Source organism: Osmerus mordax, chromosome 8 (genome assembly GCF_038355195.1).
Source record: "Osmerus mordax isolate fOsmMor3 chromosome 8, fOsmMor3.pri, whole genome shotgun sequence".
Lineage (NCBI taxonomy): Eukaryota > Metazoa > Chordata > Actinopteri > Osmeriformes > Osmeridae > Osmerus > Osmerus mordax.
In genome coordinates, this window is record NC_090057.1 from 4049545 (window position 1) to 4071408 (window position 21864).

Below are 21864 nucleotides of genomic sequence, written 5' to 3' on the forward strand. Positions count from 1 at the left end.
GTATAATACAGGGAAACCTGGATTATAATGTAGTGTTATATTAGAGGTAACTCATCACAATGTGTCAAAAAGCTGCCGCTGTCACAAGGTGTCGCCTACAGACAGCTCCCGCTCTCTTCCACCAGCACAATCTGTCAGAGAGACGTTGAGTCACCTGATAGATAGCAGCCTATCACACCAGTGACGCCAGCCACTACAGCGCAGAAGACGGGAGTTGGCAGATTTGGTGCTGCTGGACTGTCAGAAGGGGAGCAAGGGTGGCTACGTTAATGCAATGCCGAATAAAACGAAAAAAGATAAGGTGAGTTTACAATACGGGGCTGGACTATCTGCAGATAACATTTGTATCGTTTTGATGTCTTCGAAGATGAATCTAGGCCCACATACTTGACAGTTAGCTAACGTTACAGTATGTCCCATCTGGATCTAGGTGCGCCTCCAAACAGAGTCTTGGCTGGTGTGTTTGTGGTATGTGGTAACGACGTTAGCAAGTACTATGTCAATTCACGCTTGGAAATTTAAGCCGGTTGTGAACTATGCATGAAAATAATATGCTTGTTATGGTTACTATTATAACGTTTATTTGGCTGAAAACGTGAACTTTGAGCTAGCCACTATGATTTGCCGGTGTCTGTAGAGGCGAGCAAGACACAGTAACATTAGTCTGAGACTGAATCCGTCACCAAAAATGCTGAGCTATGTTAGCTAGCTAGTTTTTAGTATCATTGAATAACTTTGTTCTACTCACACTATAATTCGGTAATTAAGCGGACATGTGCACCACATCACGTTATTTAGCACTAGCTAGATGGCTAGATAGATGGGTGATGTCAGCTAGCGTTAACATTGCTTAAACTTTAGCTAGGGTAATGCTAGCCACGTCCGCTTGACAGCTAACGCTATATAGCTAGCTCGAGGTAAGTACTATGTGACTAGGCCAAGTACTTTGTTATTGTGCTAAATTTGGCTTCGAAGTGAGGCTACTAGTTACTGTTATGTAACCCTCGCGAGTTTTGAGCCTAGAGTTGTGAATTAAGACGATATAAACTAAGGTATTTTCAATTTTTTTTTAGGAGACCCCCAAGTCTGGTAAAGTCGGGAAAACTGGAGCACAAGAGAATTCAGAACATGAGGTAACGTAGTACTCAGACATGACTACACGTACTGTACAGTAGCAACTCTGTCATATAAGGAACACCAGCCATTGATGGTGACCTTAACTTTTGTGGTTCATTATGACACGATAAGAGATAATCTTGAACAAAAAGGGACACCCTTGAACGAGTGTAAGAATTGAACCTCGTTTGTCATCATATTGTAGAAAATAAACAGTGTTCTGTGAGACCCCATTTTGGTATGTGTGTGGGGAGACAGATACAATAAATCCACCACCAACAGTGACATGTTAAGCTTACAGAAATGTGGATGGACCCTAGTTAACTGATGTTTTTAAATATTTTAAGACCTAAGAATCTCCTCCTTTCTGCATATCCCTGAGTTGTAATCCTGGGTTATCTGTACTCAGTTGTGTGTCAGCTGCATATCTGCTAATGCGCAAACCTTGTGTCAAATTGAAATTGCTGGGCAACAAGCTGTCACTGTTACACCCCCCTCCTCCTCTACACACACACACACACACACACAATACCACCAAAGCCCCTCCCATCCAGGCATCCTCTTAGATGCCTTTGACCACGAGAGCCCTTTAAGCTTCAGAGGGATAGTGACAAAAACATGGTGGTCATAGCTATCATAGAGCCGATTTAGGCACTGTAATGCCCTTTGTTTACGTGTAAGTATTGAGCTTACTGCTTTGGAGCAAGCTGCTAGCTGGTTTCTTTGCTAGTTATTCTTGTTATTCATTGCCTCTGTAGCTAAGGGCCCCTCCGGAATACCGCTTCAGGTTTTACTTTGAACTGTATCCTCTTCCAAATCAACGCTTGGCAATGCCTTGCAGTGGTTCTCAACCCTGGTCCTCAGGGAACCCCTGTCCTGCCTGTTTTAGATGTTTTTTGGCTCCAACACACCTGATTCAAATGCATGTTCGTTACCAGGCTTCTATAGAGCTTGATAACAAGCCATTTATTTGAATCAGGTGTGTTGGAGCAGGGAAACATCTAAAACAGGCAGGACAGGGGGGTACTTGAGGACCAGGGTTGACAACCACTGCCTTAGAGCAGTGGTTCTCAAGCCTGATAACGACCATTCATTTGAATCAGGCGTGTTGGAGCAGGGAAACATCTAAAACAGGCAGGACAGGGGGGTACTTGAGGACCAGGGTTGACAACCACTGCCTTAGAGGACCTGCCACTTGAAGCGCTGCTCTGTCAGCTCTTCAAGTGCTCTGTTAGCTACAGTACACAGCGACTGTGTACCGTATGAACCCATGAAGCTGCCTGAGGATGAATCAAGAGCACAGACAACATTGGGTTAATGAATCAGTGGGAGAGAAGACCTTCTGTTGGGTCACATGAGTCAGTAATCCAGCCCATCATGGGGTCCAGCCGCAGCTTTAGTTCTCCCATTACTAGACAGTGGCGACCACGCTAAGCTGTTCTAACTCCTAAACACTTGTGGTCTTGTAGTGTGAGAGAGGGACAGCAAGCAAAGCCAGCGGGGTAACATTAGTTGGGTTTTTAAGTGACTTTGACAATTGCCCCCAGGGCTACTGTTGATAAAACCAGACTGATGTGAACCCGTGGTTGCAGAGAGAGTGAGAATGATGTTGTCAGGTGTGGGGGGATTAAAGGATCCTAGCCAGCAGGTGGGACCAGCCATGAGACACGCACACATTAACATCCAGACTTGTCCCATGTGATTTACGTTTATGGCTCTGGGAACAGTTTATCTAAAGCTGTGAAATTCACAAAGCAAACAAACATGACCTGAACCCTAACTGCCCTGTTTTCAGAGTTCTACGTTGTAAGGGAAGTTTGGCTTGTTGTTTACACTGTATTCAGGTCGCTGTCAGATCTGTAAACACAACAGAGGTTGCCAGGGCAAGGAGTGAAGCTTTGCCATCATTCCTGCCACTGCTTTCACATTCATTGTATTGCGAAATTCTTCCGTCTCACCTTGACCCTCCTGTTTCCCCAGGGCTCCAACAGGAAGGGCAGTAACAGTGTTCCTCCCACCACTCAGCTGCTGAAGGGGAAGCAGACCGGGGCCCAGACCCCGGTTAAAAAGGACAAGAGGCAGAGCTCGTCCCGGTTCAGCCTCAGCAACAACAGAGAGCTGCAGAAGCTGCCTGCATTCAAAGGTATCACAACCCACATGTTTATCGACAGACACTTCTGCCACAGTCATTTAGTTTTCGTATTTTTGTTTTCCTTCCCATTGCTTTGTAGTGTAGGTGGATGAAGTATATTGGCTTGGTGGGTTAGGTTTAGCTCAGTGGTAGATAGGGGTGGAACGGTACACTGAAGTCATGGTTCGGTTCATACCGCGGTTCAGACATCACGGTCCGGTATGAGTTCGGTACAACGGAGGGAAAAGCAAAACAAACCAGGTTCCTCTACGAGTGAATACGTGCGCATTGAAGATGACATGTAAATTCCGATTGCTTCAGTGATTTTTTTGGCCCTATTTGTATGTGTATCTAAAGGCTGATTAAGCACTGTAGGGAGGAGAAGTTGGACATTTTTTTTAAATCTCGTTCCAGTGATTGGCACACCTGGGTGATGGCGTTGGATATTTTTAGTCATTTAGCACACGCCAGATGCATTATATGCGTTGGCATGTTAGATGTATTTCCACTCACATACCCCACAACTGCTGAACAACGCCGACTCACAGTGCTTGTCTTATCCACCACTCTATCGTCTGTACTACTGTAACTGAATGGGAAACCAAAGTTTTCCCAAATTTGCAATCTTAAAGAGGCCGGCGGGTCCTCTATCTCTTGTGGGTCGCCATACTTGTCCTTAGTGCTGCTATCTATCTCTGACTCACGGCGGCGCCAATCAGAGCTTCAGAGCTAAGGCGGGGCTACAGATTAGGTGTCCCTAAAGAACACGAGTATCTAACAGTAGTTTCACATTACATTAATACATTTGCATGCAGCTTTTATTTATTTTTTACCGTGTATTCTCCGTGTAATTTCATGCACCGAACCGTGACGCCCGTATCTTTTCGGTCCAATACGAATACATGTACCGTTCCACCCCTAGTGGTAGAGCATTTGGCTGCAGATCACAAGGTCGCAAGTTCAAATCCCCCCGTGTGCGTCGCTTTGGGTCGATACGTCTGCTAAATGAAATAATTGACTGCATGTCATTATTATTACATGCAGAAGATCAGACACTCTCCCTCTGCCTCCTCCTTCTCAGTCTCCCTTTCTCAGGCTCTCTGATTTATTCATCTCTTATGCCACCTGTCCAGAACCAGTTCCTAAAACCAGTTCCTAAAACCAGTTCCTAAAACCAGTGGTGAAGCTCACCTCATCTGGGAGGCTGGTCTGAGCTTGGTTGCTAAGCTGGGTTTGGTGTGCCTGTGGTCCCATCAGTTCTCATGTTGCACTCTAAAGCCCAATTTATACTTAGGTCGCAGACACTTTTGAAAAGGTCGCCGACAGAAATGACGTCTCGGTCTACACTTTTTTAACCGTCGCTTAGAAGTGTCGCCTACCAGGAGAAATTTCTACTGGCGCGGATGTCGTCACACAAAAATTAAAATTGTCAGTTTCTCCGATTGATCACCATGGCTACAAAGCGTTAACAATGTAACCATAGCTATGAATGTAACGGTAAAATGATTCTGTTTACGTCACGCGAACCTTGAGCACAGGCGACTGTTTTCCGAAGTATAAATGCAGCAGCCTGAGCGACACTTTTTTTTTTTCGTCGGCGACCATTTCAAAAGTGTCCGCGACCATAAGTATAAATGAAGCTTTAGCAGTCTACATTTACATTTACATTTAGTCATTTAGCAGACGCTCTTATCCAGAGCGACTTACAGTAAGTACAGGGACATTCCCCCCGAGGCAAGTAGGGTGAAGTGCCTTGCCCAAGGACACAACGTCATTTGACACGGCCGGGAATCGAACTGCCAACCTTCAGATTACTAGCCCGACTCCCTCACCGCTCAGCCACCTGACTCCCTGCAAACATGCTCAGTGCTCCAGCCCAGGCCCCCTGGGGCTTTAGCAGTCTACATGCTCAGTGCTCCAGCCACCCTGGGGCTTTAGCAGTCTACATGCTCAGTGCTCCAGCCACCCTGGGGCTTTAGCAGTCTACATGCTCAGTGCTCCAGCCACCCTGGGGCTTTAGCAGTCTACATGCTCAGTGCTCCAGCCACCCTGGGGCTTTAGCAGTCTACATGCTCAGTGCTCCAGCCACCCTGGGGCTTTAGCCCGGAGGAAGCTGCGTGTCCACCACCCGCTACAAAAAACCATTCTTATGGAAATCACATGGATTACACACTCTCTTGTCTCTCCTCCTTCTACGCCCCTCTGAACATCCCCTGCCTTCGCACCGCTACTGTGCCCAGTCCTCGTAAAACGACGAGACGCAGACAGACTTACGCAAGACATGGAAACAAACAGGAGACGTAGATGGCATGGACTTTGCGCTGGATTTAACCCAAGTGTCTATATTTAGGGGTAATCCAGAGATAAGGCTCTAATGCCACTGGCCCTTGTGTTTCAGAATACTCAGAGGCCAACAGGAACCGCCTTCTCTCTGTCCCACTGTCTGTTATAGCACAGAAGACCTCTGCTATGCCAAACTTGGCGTATAATAAAATAAAATTGTTAATGTGTGTGTCACAGACTGGTTTCGATTTGGACGTCTAGGACCAGAACAACGTTAGTTTTTTGTTGTTATCCAATCAGTCAGGATGAGGTAGTTTGGGTGGTCCTGCCGTGTTCATGTTACTGCTGTGGGCTGGTGCTCTGCTTTTTTAGGACTTAATAACCCCTACTCTCAGAAGGATTAGGTCAGAGGTTGAATTGCTGATCCATTTATGGCTCCTGCCCAACCTGAAGTAGACCTTTGGAAAAGGGCCTCCCACACACACACACACACACACACACACACACACACACACACACACACACACCTCTGCTGATCTGTAACAGTAACCAGGTAATCCAACTGCCTCAGCAGCAGTTACACCGTGTCCTGTCGTTAGTTGCTCCATTGTGTTCCGTCAGACACAATGGAGGGCGATCTGCACTGGACTTGACTCAATACTCGGTTAACTTGGGCACAGACTTGGGTTACAGTCTGCGTTACATAAACTGTATACAGATGTCAGATAAGCTTCCCATTTCTTCGTTTATCCTGCATCTTAAGCTCCTCCATATGTTGTCCTGTGGCTGGTTGGATGTAATCAGTGATCCTGTCCACCTAGCCTCTCGACGGAGGCTGTGTGTGTTAGCTGCAAGCCTGCCGGCCTGGTAGAACGCTGCCCAGTGCAGAGCCTGTCCAGAAACAGGGAGTCAGATGGCTGACCGTGCAAAAATGACCTTGTGTCCTTGGGCAAGGCACTTCACCCTACTTGCCTCGGGGAGAATGTCCCTGTACTTACTGTAAGTCGCTCTGGATAAGAGCGTCTGCTAAATTACTGAATGTGAATGTAAAACTACACAGTCGGGCATAACATAACCCAAACCTTTCCATGTGGAGAGAGGAGCTGTCCTGATCTGAGAACATTTTCCTGAGTTTTGTCTCCACCTGTTGGTTGAGCGGGAACACAGCGCTTCGCTGATGAATTGTCTTCCGTTTATTATCAGCCCAAGTGTCTTTCTTAATTTGATGCCATGTTCTCAAATAAACTTTAGAACCCTCAGATGTGTTCTACTCTCAGTCTTCCTCTCTGCGAATGACATGAATCTATCGTGAATCTGATCAACGGTATAGTGCTTCAAATGGACTATGTCCCTAAACGCTGGTGATAATACAGTACTGGCTGCCTGTGATTATTAATAAGATCAGCAGACCGAATCAAGCCTTTAGCTGTCAGCAGCTTTAGTGTATTTTTGTACTTTCTCTCGCTATCCCAGAATTCTCTCTAAGGTCTACAAACAAACCTTATATGTAGAACAGCCTGATGCCTCACAAGCTAAAACTCTTCTACACCGTGACTCTTCAGAATGGGACAAGAATGGGACAAGTGTTTATTAATAACCTGAGTTGTGTGTGTGTATGTCAAAGGAGGATAAAATAACCACAGAGGGAGAGAGAGTGTGTGTGTGTTGGGTTGGTATGTTTTGGAACAACAGGTCCTCTGATGGTAGAATACCTCATGACTAGAGAACAGCCCAGAAAGGGCTGCATTGACTGAGACAAACCAGAGCCCCTCTTCACAGAGGAAGACGTGGCCCCTACGTAAGCCAGGCCCAAGGAAGATCTGGACTCGCGGGTCGATATTTAGACCAGCACTAAACCCACGATGGACAGAAAAATCTTCAACATCAGTAGGCCTGAGGGTGATGATCTCTGAGTGATCCTTTTAGACGATGAGTCTGACTTTCCATTCATAACAACAAACCGTCAAATGGAACAAGACGATGTCCGAAGTGTGGTTCTCAGCTTAAAATATGCAGATTTGCTTTCCGACCGTCGTCCCGTAAGTGTCAAAGCCAAACGCTGATCCTGCACATTCTTTCCAATCCTTACCCCCCCCCCCCCCCCCCCCCCCCCCGGAAGCTCACTGAAGGCTTGCTTTGACGCTCCATGTTGTGCCTTTTGTGTCTTGTGTTTCTGTTGGAGCTTCACTCTGGGGTGGAAGGGTGAGGGTGTGGCCTGGTTGCTTTTGCCAGTTCATTTATAACCACGTTCAGCCCCCTCCCAAACTCCACATATTTTACAACTGTTGGAGCTGTTTGGCATAGCAACAGTTCCTCTTCCCACACATGATCCCAGACCCTCCCCTGGCCTGGACCCTGGCCTGGACCCTGGCCTGAACCTAGGAAACACTGTGGCCAACTTGTTTGGGAAAGTTGACCAGCTAGTTGTGACCTTTCAGATAACAACATGATTGATTTTGATAATACACTTCGAACAAAAAGTAGGAAAAAGATAATCATGCTTGTGTCTGCATAGAAAAGCAGGCGTCTCAATGTGAACATGGGCTCGATAGTCCAGTGAAATGAAGCATGACTTAGTCTTATTTAGTAAGTTTGACGGTGTTTCTGAGATGAAGTGGAATTATGGGGATATGGGGGCTTTGTCCAGGGATCTGAGTCACAGTCTGGAGATTTCAATAGATATTTGAATAAGGTGCCTCGCAGAGTTTAATGTCTATTAATATTATGGTCTAGCATAAGAATACATCCTAACTTTCCCATACACGTTCCCCCAGTCATCTGTGTGTGTGTGGTGTTGGGGTTAGCTTATCAGCAGTGCAAGTTTCTGCCCTAAATGAGCAGTTGAGCTAGCTGTAGAATGTGGTGCCTTGCATAAGCACTTCCTGAGTTGCTTGCATATTGACTTCCTGTCGTTTTGTTTCTCTCATGCACCTGGATCTGGGTCACATAAAAACACCAACACGCACGATTTATGACAGTAACCATTTTGTTTCCAGTAACTGTCATTTAGACGTCAGATCCCTTTATTCTCTGTTTTCATACTGTTCTTTTATGGATCTCTAGGCCTATCTCCCTTTTAGACTAACATGATTTATACTTTGTAGTTGGAGAACAATGCTGGTTTATCTGAGACATATGGAGAGGAAGGGAAAGAAAATGTTTTGTTTAGCCCCCGAGTTATAGTTTCTTCTTGAAGAGTTTTTCTTCCCTTAAATGTTGTTTGGTTTGGATTCTAGAGCTGTCTGAAGTTCACTGCACTCTGCACCTAGCTGGGAGACCTGCTCCAATCACAGGAAAGGTCCCTCCCTTCCCCCAGCCCACCAGGCCAATCTCCTCCCTCATGTTTATGCATTCTGACAGCTCGCCCATGTGACCAGGGGGCAGCCAATCAGGCTCCCCCTGTAAGGAATGACATCACTAACTAGCTGGTTCCCTCCAGCTGCAGGGGAGCTTCATTTTCTGCTCTGAGTGTTTGTGCTAAAATGGAGGCTGGCTCCTCGCAGTAGCCTGGCCTGCCCTCTGCTCTCCTCGTGTCTGCCTCAGCCGCTAGATGTTGACATGTACTAGAACTGCTGCAGGGATGGTCCTGGACGCTCCAGGCTCCAACGGGCCTTTTCATCCTGTGGCCCTTATGCATTTTAGAGGTGAGGAGGACTGCTATGTTTTCTTTCTTTATTTTGAAAAAAAAAAAAATTCTATGCGTCTTCTCCTGTGTGTTTGATTCTCGGGGTGGTTGACGAGAATGTCACCGTTTGCCATCTGTAGCCTCGTGCTAAACGTGCTGGTGGAGGAAGAGCAGGGAACAGGAGTGGTTTGTGTGGAGGTTGTCAGTTTGCTGTGTGTTTGTGTGATATCCTCTTGTGTACTCACTGGGTTAAGGCAAAAAGTGTTGTGATTGTGTCAACGAGGAAGGCTAGTGCGCTGCATAGCTTGGCTGAAGAGAGCGGGAGGAAGGGAGCGAGCGAGTGAGGGGAGGGGGGCTAGTTTAACTGCCTTCTTCCGCGCCTCCCATCCCCCACTAAGACTGCTGATGTCTAAGGATGTGAGGTCACAGGCTGGAGAGATGTATGTTGTCTCCCTTAAGCTGTGTACCCAGGTCTCTGCATTAGTCTGCTTTATGACTTCTCAAACTGCTGCCCAGCTAAATTAATGTGGTGTGTGTGTGGGGGGGTTTGTCTTGAAGTTGATCCACTTTGCTGCAGGGGTAAATCTGTGAAGTGACTGAGGTTGGCATTTTAATGATGTTGCTTTGTAACGTGTACTGAAATACAGGGATTGCTGTCAGTTGTATGTATGAATAATCATAGTTTTTCCTGTGATTTCAGTGGTCATCTTTTTTCAGATGACCACTGAAAAAAAAGCATTTAAAAGATTAGTTTAAAATCCATACAGTAAATGTTACTCCATTGTCAACATGCATAGATTTACGCTATAGGCTTTTAACTTCCTTCCTATACCAGAGGATTACACCAGAGTTACGAGTTCCTTCAGATCTACAGGACTGCTTGTTTAGCCTTTCCCCCCTGTTGGACAAGCTGGCTATAGATGTCAAAGGGCAGATAGGTAGGTGGCCATGCATGCAGGCTGAAAGGCAGGTAGACAGGCAGGCTGGAATGCAGGTAGGCAGGCAGGTAGACAGGCATGTTGAAAGGCGGGCAGGTGAGCAGGCAGGTAGATAGGCTGGCTGTAAGGGAGTCAGGTGGCTGAGCGGTTAGGGAGTCGGGCTAGTAATCTGAAGGTTACCGGTTCGATTCCTGGCTGTGCCAAATGACGTTGTGTCCTTGGGCAAGGCACTTCACCCTGCTTGCCTCAGGGGGAATGTCCCTGTACTTACTGTAAGTCGCTCTGGATAAGAGCGTCTGCTAAATGTCTAAATGTAAATGTAAATGTAGAGGCTGGCAGGCAGGCAGCACGGTGCCTGGGGAGGGTGGCTGGATTCCTGTGAGAGAGGAAAGGTCAGGAGCCCAGGCATGCAGCGACCCACACAGCCAGACTCGATCCTCTCTTAATATTTCAGGGGCTGTTCAGAAACACTAGTGCTGTTGTGTAACTGGAGCAGACCTGTGCTTGCCTTGGAGGGGTAGAGGGGACATGCTAAGAGCACAGCACATGTCTCAACACACCAACGACAAGCAGGAACCAGGGGACAGTGAGAAAGAATGAAGGGAGTGAGTGAGGAAAGTAGGAGGGAGAGGGAGTTTGAGGGGAAAGAGAGGGAGAGAGAGCTGATCCCGTCTGTTCTTTACAGGGTGCCCAGACAGGGAATTGGAGAGGGCAGTGTCATAGAATTTTTGTAAACAGTGTTTGAAATGCTTCAAAATAGAACTCACCCTTTTACATGTTTAGGAGGAGAGGGAACTGTGCTAGATATATATAAGTACCACATTAGGCCCCTGTAAATGGGCCATGTTGAGAACCCTTTAGGTTAGGACTGTTAATCTACATTCATTCAGTCGTTGCAGATGTAGGCGAAGGGAGTTATGGTTGGTTCTATTGAGATTAGAGGTTGAATTGGGTGGCCAACATCCATCTCCTCTCCACAGATGATGATAATAGGGTGAGTGAGTTAGCCTGCAAGGCTGGTTGGTCATAAACATTGATTTTTGAAACGTTGTTGTGCAATCCATCATGCATGCACAGAAGGCTGTCAGAAGACTGTCCAGTCTGTCAGACGGAAGGCCCGATTCACTGACGTGATCGTTTAGAGAACTGTTTTTTCAATTATATCTTTTTCTTGCATTCGAGCATGTACACACATTCCCAAAGCTCCTCTGCACCTGCACCCGTTTCAAATGTTCCATTGGCGGGTTGGGTCTACTGCAGACACACTGACTCCATCCTGTGCGTGCTGAGGATCTCCTCCCTTCCTCCCCTGTGCCCTGTAGATGTCCCCCCCGCCGAGCAGGAGAAGCTCTTCATCCAGAAGCTCAGACAGTGTTGTGTGCTCTTCGACTTCCTGTCCGACCCGTTGAGTGACCTGAAATGGAAGGAGGTGAAGCGGGCGGCGCTGAGCGAGATGGTGGAGTACATCACCCACAACAGGAACGTCATCACAGAGCCCATCTACCCTGAGGTGGTGCACATGGTCAGTACCCAACACCTGTCTGTCTCACAGGGTCAGTACCCAACACCTGTCTGTCGCACAGGGTCAGTACCCAACACCTGTGTCACAGGGTCAGTACCCAACACCTGTCTGTCGCACAGGGTCAGTACCCAACACCTGTCTGTCGCACAGGGTCAGTACCCAACACCTGTCTCACAGAGTCAGTACCCAACACCTGTCTGTCGCACAGGGTCAGTACCCAACACCTGTCTGTCTCACAGGGTCAGTACCCAACACCTGTCTGTCTCACAGGGTCAGTACCCAACACCTGTCTGTCGCACAGGGTCAGTACCCAACACCTGTCTCACAGGGTCAGTACCCAACACCTGTCTGTCGCACAGGGTCAGTACCCAACACCTGTCTGTCGCACAGGGTCAGTACCCAACACCTGTCTCACAGGGTCAGTACCCAACACCTGTCTGTCTGTCTCACAGGGTCAGTATCTAGTAGGTATCTTTCGATCTATCATGGTTAGTACTCACATGGTTAGCCTGAGCCTAAGGAGAGGTGTGCACACAGAGCATCTGCTTATTTCAGCTCCACTTCCCTATGTCCCTGGCCACTGAGTCGCAGAGACTTAAAAGAGAATCCAGTGACCTGCGTCTGAACCCGGGGGAGGACGTCAAGCCACACGCAACTCATCTAGAATTTCTTATCTAACATTCCTGATCAGGCTTACCAGACCTTTGGCTTTGTGGAGCTGGCAGAATCAAGTGGTAGCTGAATTAGCAAGTGTCTGTCTTGAGGTTGCTTGTGGGCTAACCTTGAGTGCAGAAGCAGCGGTCTGCTCTTTTTTCCCCCTCTGGCTCAGGATTAAAGGCGGTGGCTGTTGCAGTTGGTTTACCGTTGGTTTACCCGTTTTGTCTAAATGAACCAGCCTGCTACATTTGTGACACTGGATGCAGACGTGTGGTTTGGAGGGCAGGCGGAGCGGGAGGGTCCGGTCTGGCTGATCAGATTCAACCAGGCTCCCCTGACGATGTGACCTGGACGAGCGCTGGACGCCAGGTCGTCTCTCTCCGTCTCTCTCCGTCCCTGCGGTTGAATTAAAGCTCTTTGATGTTGATCAAAGCTGGCCTCGAAGCCGCGGCACAGGAGACGGCGGACGAGGTGCAAATTGCCCCCCCCCCCCCCCCCCCCCCCCCCCATTCACCTCGTGTGGCCTTTTTATTTGATCAGGGCAGCAGAAAATGCAAGGAAGCAGTCGAATCAGCATGAAAATATACTCTCTAACCTCTGAGTTGTTCCTTGCCTGTCTCCCCTCCTCCTCCTCCCTTAACAAAGACGACACTTTGAAGCCAGCTGCTTTTATCATCAAAGTATGGAGATTGACCAGGACACGGCCTCTATTCTAATTCTTGTGGTTCCATGATTCAGCCAGCGTATTCTGAGAGCTGCCACCACAGGGATAAGGAACCCAGACGCCAGCGTGGCCCTGGCAGGGGGTTCCAGGCTCTGCTGCCACCGTTCTGGTTCTCTGGTGACATGAAGGTTCCACTGGCTGAGCCACGCTGGAGTGGGCTGAGGGGGGGCTGGGGTGGGCTAGGGGCTGGGGTGGGCTAGGGGATGGGCTGGGGCTGGGGTGGGCTAGGAGGAGCGGGCGACATCAGATAATGTAAACTTTGACAAGTGAGTGCATCTCTCTCTCTTTCTCTGTCGGTTTTCAACTGAGGGTGTGGCTGACAGCGTTTGAAGGTTATGGAAAAAAAGAAAGTGAGGGCGTTAGTGAGAGAAGTGCAAAGGAAGGGTGTTTTCTGTGTTTGTGATGGAGAGGAAGGCCCTGTAAATGCCAGTGTAAAGGTCCTGACTGTCATGTCTTCCTGCACAGGACCTGACTCCACACTACCCCTGATTAACAGTTCGGCTCTGGATGGCTGTATTGATTCAAACACTCTCGCAAATGAACACACGATGACACGGGCAAACCTTGTTAGTTAGCTGGAGGCTTGTGTGCTCTGCTGTAGGTGTGTGATGGTTGTGGTTGTGCAGGCTGGGTAGTGACTGTGTGCGTGCCTCCAGTTTGCAGTGAACATGTTCAGGACGCTGCCGCCGTCCTCCAACCCCACGGGCGCAGAGTTCGACCCCGAGGAGGACGAGCCCACGCTGGAGGCTGCTTGGCCGCATCTGCAGGTACACACACACACACACACACACACACACACACACACACACACACACACACACACACACACACACACACAGAGTACTGTATACAGTATATGTACACACACACACACACAGAGTACTGTATACAGTAAATGTGCGCACACACACACACACACAGTACTGTATACAGTAAATGTGCGCACGCACACACACACACACAGTACTGTATACAGTAAATGTGCGCACACACACACACAGTACTGTATACAGTAAATGTGCGCACACACACACACACAGTACTGTATACAGTAAATGTGCGCACACCCACAGGAAGAGTGAGTCTGCTTCTTTCTCTGTAGCTCGTCTATGAGTTCTTCCTGCGGTTCCTCGAGTCGCCCGACTTCCAACCAAATGTAGCCAAGAAGTACATCGACCAGAAGTTTGTAATGCAGGTACGACCCCTCCCCCCTTTCTGTGAGCGACGCCTGTGAGCGACGCCTGTGAGCGACGCCTGTGAGCGACGCCTGTGAGCGACGCCTGTGAGCGACGCCTGTGAGCGACGCCTGTGAGAATGCCTGCATGCATTTATAGTCTGTCTTTGTGTATGTGGATCAATTCCATTCACTGTATTGATCTAGGAGGAAATTCCGGATTCAAATGATCAATAAAGGGCATTGAATCGAATTGCCCCATTTGTGGGTGTGTTGGGTGTGTGTGTGGGTGTGTTGGGTGTGGGTGTGTGTGTTGGGTGGGTGTGTGGGTGTGTGTTGGGTGGGGGTGTGTGTGTGTGTTGGGTGGCGTGGCTCACCCCGGTGTGGTCTCCCCTCAGCTGCTGGATCTGTTTGACAGTGAAGACCCTCGGGAACGAGACTTCCTGAAGACCACCCTGCACCGCATCTACGGCAAGTTCTTAGGCCTGCGTGCCTACATCAGGAAACACATCAACAACATCTTCTACAGGTGAGGGGTGAGCCCTGCTACGCTACATGGTCTTTACATGGAGCCAAAGATCATGGATTATTATTATGATTATTTGGGGTGTTGGGTGCATTATTCGTTGTCTAAAAGGGCTGTTATTTTCCTCAGGTTCATTTATGAAACGGAACATCATAATGGAATAGCAGAACTATTGGAAATATTAGGAAGGTAAATGATGCCTTGCTCCACAGAAAATGCCTTCATGCCCTGTCAACTGTATTGGATTGTCGGGTCATTAATCTGTCTCCCTCCCTATCTCCCTTACAGCATAATCAATGGGTTTGCCTTACCATTGAAAGAGGAGCACAAGATTTTCCTGTTGAAAGTTCTGTTGCCTTTACACAAAGTCAAGTCTCTCAGTGTGTATCACCCCCAGGTAGGCCCCTCCCTCTCCCCTCTGGGATCATTACTGGAATCCTGCTTAACCTGCAGACATGGACTCATAAGAAACCCCTCTCTTTCTCCTCTCTTCCATCTATCTTGCTCTCTCCCCCAACCTTATCTATCCTCTCTCTCTCTCTCGTTGTTCTCTCTCTCTCTCTCTCTCGTTGTCCTCTCGTTGTCCTCTCTCTCTCGTTGTCCTCTCTCTCTCTCTCGTTGTCCTCTCTCTCTCGTTGTCCTCTCTCTCTCGTTGTCCTCTCTCTCTCTCGTCCTCTCTCTCTCTCTCTTGTTGTCCTTTCTCTCTTGTCCCTGTCAGCTGGCATACTGTGTTGTGCAGTTTCTGGAGAAGGACAGCACTCTCACAGAGCCGGTAAGATTCTTTTGATATCTAGCTGGACTTGTTTCTTTGGCTTATCTAGTGACGTTAGTTTAGGTAAACAACACGTAGTGTTACAAAGTCATATCAAATGAAATGTTTTAACTGCACTGGCAGTCTAACAAGGAGAAAACGAATATTATCGTTCTTAAATTTAGCAATTTTTACAGTTGTTGGTATGTTATAAGATGTGGTATTTGCTTGGTACTGAAGACTCTGTCTGTCTACAGACAGTGATGGCTCTGCTGAAGTACTGGCCCAAGACCCACAGCCCCAAGGAGGTGATGTTCCTTAACGAGCTGGAGGAGATCCTGGACGTGATCGAACCCAGCGAGTTTGTCAAGGTCATGGAGCCCCTCTTCAGACAGCTGGCCAAGTGTGTCTCCAGCCCGCACTTCCAGGTCTGTCTCCTTCCAACCCCCCTCCCCCTCGTCTGTGTGCGGGGGCGTCGAGTGCTAGTGATAGGAACACTGCCTTTTGGTGTGTGACGGAACAAAGAACGTTTCAGTTTACCTGTGTGTCGAATTGGAACGTGTTTTATTTGCGTGCGCGCTGGTCCCTGAATGTTGTGGTGTGCTAGGTGGCAGAGAGAGCTCTCTACTACTGGAACAATGAGTACATCATGAGCCTGATCAGTGACAACGCGGCCAGGATCCTGCCTATCATGTTCCCCTCGCTCTACCGCAACTCCAAGAGCCACTGGAATAAGTGAGTCACGGCCACATCCCCGCAACGCTGCCTCTCTCTTACTCTCCATCTATGTCTCTCTCTCTTTTTTCTCACTTTTTCTCTTGATCATCTTTTCCCTGTTTTTCTGTTCTTTCTGTCTCTCAGACTCAGGCTTCTCTCTCTTTCTGCTTCTCACACCTGGGTTTTTATCTCGGGTTAGATTCCTGCACAGTACTGCTCCCTGTCCTGTGACCCGCTGTTAATGTGTGTTTGTGTGTGTGTGCAGAACAATCCACGGGTTGATCTACAATGCTCTGAAGCTCTTCATGGAGATGAACCAGAAGCTGTTTGATGACTGCACTCAGCAGTTCAGGGCAGAAAAGAACAAGTAAGAACACACAACTCCTCTGTCATCATCTCCACACACACACACACACACACACACACCCTGCCGCTCTGTTGTTTATCTGTGTGTGTCTCTGCAGAGAGAAGGCCAAGTGGAAAGAGAGGGAAGATGCGTGGATCAAGATAGAGGATCTGGCCAAGTCCAACCCTCAGGTAAGAGTCCTAAACTCTGCGTGGTCTAGGTGGTCTGCTAGGATCTCAAGCCCTCCCGATGCCCTCTGACTGCATCGTACCCCGTAGCTTGCTGTAACATAGTTCCCCGTGTGTGTGTGTGTGTGTGCTGGTGTAGTTCCTGGTGTTCGTGGACCCGTCAGGCCTGGGCAGCCCCGTGGACATGGAGACCGACGGCCCCATGCTGGAGGACGTCAACATGCTGAAGAAGACCGTCCAGGAGGGAGCCACGCAGGTAACACACGTGTGTGTGTGTGTGTGTGTGTGTGTGCTTTGTAGAGGGTGGTGTGTGTGCATACATGTCTACATGTTGTCTATATCCCTGTTTGAACAGAGCCATCTTTCATTAGGGAGCTCTTGGGCTCTCTCTCTCTCTGACTCTACCTTGACATGACTGCAGCCCGGTGGCTGTTCTCCAAACTCTTGAGACATGTGACACAGACCTGAGACTCATTAGATGGAAACCCTGGAGTCTGTCACACCTTGCTGCCCTTAAGAATGAGTAACCAGGCAGCCCTGTTCCGTACTGTGGTGTATTGTGACGCAGTGGACCGTCCAGTGGCAGACCCCCTGTTCTCTCCTGTGTGCTTGTTGGAAGAGAAGAGCAGGCCCAGTGCATAGGACTGGGACTGATGCAGCTGTGGGCAGGATCACGTTTCATAGGTGGGCTGCTGACTCTGACAGACGGCAGCCTTCTGTAGAGTAGATACGGGGCGGCACTGATGAGCCGGGCGGTACTGACTGGATGGGCGGCACTGATGGGACGGCACTGACTGGATGGACGGCACTGACTGGATGGGCGGCACTGACTGGATGGGCGGCACTGACTGGATGGGCGGCACTGACTGGATGGGCGGCACTGACTGGATGGGCGGCACTGACTGGATGGGCGGCACTGACTGGATGGACGGCACTGACTGGATGGACGGCACTGACTGGATGGACGGCACTGACTGGATGGACGGCACTGACTGGATGGACGGCACTGACTGGATGGACGGCACTGACTGGATGGATGGCACTGACTGGATGGATGGCACTGACTGGATGGACGGCACTGACTGGATGGACGGCACTGACTGGATGGACGGCACTGACTGGATGGACGGCACTGACTGGATGGATGGCACTGACTGGATGGACGGCACTGACTGGATGGACGGCACTGACTGGATGGACGGCACTGACTGGATGGACGGCACTGACTGGATGGACGGCACTGACTGGATGGACGGCACTGACTGGATGGACGGCACTGACTGGATGGACGGCACTGACTGGATGGACGGCACTGACTGGATGGATGACACTGACGGGACGGCACTGACTGGATGGATGACACTGACGGGACGGCACTGACTGGACACACAGTCTGACCTTCTGTGGATGAGCTGTAGAGACTGCTGAGGGTGAGAGCAGTGGGAATAGGTTACTTGTCACCTGTGGACCCTGAGGGAGGGGGGTGTGAACCCAACATGGTGAGAGTCAGCGTGACCCTGGTCTGTCGTGTGTGTGTGTGTGTGTGTGTGTGTGTGAGAGAGTCATCATGACCCGTGTGTGTGTGTGCTGCAGATCCAGCGGGACCAGAGGAAAGAGCGTCCGATGGTGCGCAGGAAGTCCGAGCTGCCCCAGGACATCTCCACCGTCAGCGCCCTGGAGACGCACCGGAGGGCCGAAGAAATGCTCACCCCGCAGGACGCAGTCTAGACACCCACACACCCTGACACACCCAGAGAGCCGCCCTGCCGGCCCCACACTGACCAGACCAGCCCAGACCAGCCCAGACCAGCCCAGACCAGCCAGGCAGCACCAGTAGGGTAGAGAACAGAACAGCACAATTCAATAGCACCATCCCAGCTCTGCTGAACAGGTCTTGTGAGAGATTTGCTTTGACTGTGTCCAGTTCAGCATGGGCAACTGATGAAGCCACTTCATTTAAGGACACAAACACACACACACACACACAGACAGTCAGCCACCTCTCTCACTGTCCTCCTGTAGACACTCGGGTGCAGTGCTGCCCCCCTCTGGTCATTTCTCTCAGGTCGTCTATTTTTCCTTCTGTCCTTTCTCTCACCTCTTTTAGCAGGCATAGTCTAACCACCACCACATCCCACTAGATGGCAGCTTTGATTTAACACTTGTTTATTCAAACAGGTTTGATTTCACTATTACTTTCTCTGTAGCTTTTTTTTTTTTTTTTTTATATACTCGTGGAAACTCATCTGATACCTTTATTTTTTGAAAGGTCACTGAGCAAGTGACGGTTCTCTGACCTTTAACAGCAGGTTTCACTTCCACCTCTGGTGCTCTGGTGTTCTGGGCCCTGTTCCAGCCAGGTTTCTAACCTGGAGGGAAGGCACTGGGGCCAGCTGAGAAGCCTGTCTGGAAGTGATGGTCACGGCTAATAAAGTCACATCTGATGAGGCTGGGCTGTCTGTGGGCCAGCCTCCTCGACGATCTCATCTCTGATGGACATCTGTTCTGCTGTAGAAACATCGCCTGGTGCCAACTTCAGTATCATTATTTTTTTTATCAAACTTTTTTTTTTTTTTTTTTTATCTGTATGGTATTGTAGGCAATAAGCTTACCCAGTTTGCAGTGTGCATTGGTTGTTCAAACAATGGTATATGGCTCTGTCAGAGGACATGCACACATCCGTACATATGCTTCTGAACTCTCACTGGCCCGTTATTGATCCTCTTTACTTTATTAGTCACCACGCTACAGACAAAACTGTTGTTACTGTTGTCAACCTCCACCTGAAGTCCCGTCTCTCCCCTGGTCTTGGAGGAGGAGAAGGAGCGAGTGCTGGGTCTACAAACTCCCATGGAGCCCCCATCTTAGTGGGTAGAGAGGAACTGAGCTTGCCAAGGTTACGCTCTGGTAATGTTCCTGAAGGCTGTTTTTTTTACCACTCATACGGAGTAAAAAACAAAAAGTGCGCTCTTACACTAGCAAGTAGCCTGAGAGGTTTAGCTCAGAAAGACGTTGAACACAAGCCTTTCTTTTTTAGTGCCTTTATTGTACAAGGGGGGTTATGGACCACGCTCGGCAAAAGCACAGCAGTGCAATCTACATGCCAAACGGTTTATATTTAGCATTGACTCCTAGCAGCTACTCAACACAACACCTAGTATCCCGTATGTATGTGTGTGAAAGCACTGTATGTATGAACAGCATGTCAACTTGTCAAATGCTGTCAAGCTGCTGGGTCTATCGTAGATGCCTTGTTTAACGGGCTTAGCTGTCGGGTGAATAGTGTAAAAGATGATGATGATGATGGTGATAATAAGGAGGAGTGAACCCAACTACTTAACTGAAAAAGCACTTCCTGAAAAAACTTGAACATTTCAAAACGACACACACGAACAATAAAAATAGAGGTGAATAGAAAATGCTGTCTGGCGTATGCTGTGTGACTTCCCCCTGTGTGCCTAGTGACCGACATGAGAGAGACTCTTCTCACCCACTCACCCCCCCCCCCCCCCCCCTTCCATGCCCAGTGAGTATCGCTGTCCTGGTGTCCAGTACCATTGTTTGAGACCTCAGCCAACCTGCACGCTTGCTGGCTGTTACCCCCGTCTAGAGACGCCCGTGTTCCGCGCCTCCGAGTCGGTTCCTTTCCTCCGTTCCTTTTTTTTGGGGGGGGGGGGGGGGGGGGGTCTGTGAAACCTCAAGTTGATGTTTCGATCTGAATGTGCACATTGTAAATACACTTTTACCATAACTGCATTGTTTTCATCTCTTTGGTCTTTGTCTTAAGTAATTACACGCTTCAATAATTTATGCTTTTATCCTCCCCAAGTGTGTCCGATCGATTTTAATATTTGAACACTTTCCCGCCTATCCCTTCACCCTACCTGACCTGGTGTCTCCTACTGTATAGCGTCCAGGTGTTCTGTGCAGAGGGCTGGAGTTAGACTAGACCTTCATGGTTCTCCACAGAGCTACTGTCTCCCTGTTGGTAGCTGTAGTTCATGAAATGGCTTTAATAATGGCTTCTCTGGAGCACTGTTGACTTACTCTCGCATTTCTTTCTAAAGAATAATATTTGCAAGTGTCCTTTTAGTATACTTGTTGTACTAAATGGCTTCATCCAATATGTACATATACTGTACTTTGTTTTGTTATATCTATTATTAAATGGTAGATTTCATATTTTGTACAAAATGCCCCAGTGTACAGACCACAGAGGCTTTTAGCACTGCAGACAGTTGGTATGTGGCACCTTCTCCATAACATGTAACTATTTGCATTTAGAGAACGGTTTAGAATTGGGATTCAAATTGTTTTTTTGATCAATTTGTAATTTAAGATATTTTTTCTGCATTCAAGCGTATGTGTTGAGAATATCTTACATACATGAGCTTTTTGTGTGTGCTTTATGCAAATCTTCTGTGGTGTACATCTATCTATATACAGTAAATAAAGAGAACATGTGAGTTTTATATTTTCATCCTACAGTCTGCCTCCAGTACAGTTTTTCTTCCTCCTGCTAGCTGGTTTTAATGCACTCACAGTGACCTTGCATCCCAACTATTCAACAATATTAACTGCCAGTGGAGTTCGCAAGCAAAAACGGTTTGAATAGTTATTTTAGTTTTAACCAGACAAACTACACCTATTTATCTTAATCGTTCCCTATCGATGAGAGAAGATGGTATTTCAGCGGATACTTTCAGAGACCGCGTTTGCTGTGGCCACATCTCTTCTCTATGATCCTTTGCTGCCATCTTGAGGTTTCAAACATTTCTGTTCTTGATTCCGTAATTGGAAAAGGAAAGATGAGGACTATTTTGGTCCCCCCCCTTTTTTAATTATGTAATTTATTACGAATCTAGTGATGGTAAAAGTTACCTAAATGTATTCCTCCGTTTGTTGCACTTAGCATACTAAAAGAAATATATGCAGAATGTTACATTATTTTAACGGCGTGATCTGTAAATAAGAGACCGTTTTAAGTGTTTTAGATATATGGAACTTCAGAAAAGAGGTGAAACGTCAGCCTGAAGGGAAGCACATTTTTATCAAGCATGTAAAGGATCTAGTTGTAATAGGATGTAAGATAGCAGGAATTGTGATGTGGGTTTAAATTGTTCATGTTGTGCCTCATGGCTGGATCTCAGGTCAGTATGTTCCAAT

The 21864-nt window shown here is 48.2% G+C and overlaps 1 protein-coding gene across 2 annotated transcripts; it reads left to right on the top strand.

Annotated features, from left to right (window-relative positions):
* Positions 1-202: 202 nt before the first annotated feature.
* Positions 203-21185, top strand: ppp2r5cb (protein phosphatase 2, regulatory subunit B', gamma b). 2 transcript variants are annotated; one of them, XM_067241049.1, is made up of 16 exons: positions 203-301; positions 1074-1133; positions 3097-3259; positions 11416-11615; positions 13653-13763; positions 14099-14191; positions 14569-14699; positions 14826-14885; positions 14985-15093; positions 15415-15468; positions 15705-15875; positions 16055-16182; positions 16430-16531; positions 16629-16701; positions 16838-16954; positions 18292-21185. In XM_067241049.1, the coding sequence occupies exons 1-16, from the start codon at positions 275-277 to the stop codon at positions 18424-18426; spliced, it is 1734 nt and encodes a 577-aa protein (XP_067097150.1). In that variant the 5' UTR covers positions 203-274; the 3' UTR covers positions 18427-21185. The 2 variants fall into 2 exon arrangements, with proteins under 2 accessions (XP_067097150.1, XP_067097151.1); XM_067241050.1 differs by lacking the exons at positions 203-301; positions 1074-1133; positions 3097-3259 and adding an exon at positions 9022-9174.
* The last annotated feature ends 679 nt before the right edge of the window (positions 21186-21864 follow it).

Excerpts from the sequence above, each read along its gene's own strand:
- ppp2r5cb (XM_067241049.1), top strand. The coding sequence starts at position 275 with ATGCCGAATAAAACGAAAAAAGATAAG. Across the intron at positions 13,764-14,098 it reads CTGCTTGGCCGCATCTGCAG|CTCGTCTATGAGTTCTTCCT; the intron begins GTACACACACAC and ends CTTTCTCTGTAG. Across the intron at positions 15,876-16,054 it reads TCTCCAGCCCGCACTTCCAG|GTGGCAGAGAGAGCTCTCTA; the intron begins GTCTGTCTCCTT and ends GTGGTGTGCTAG.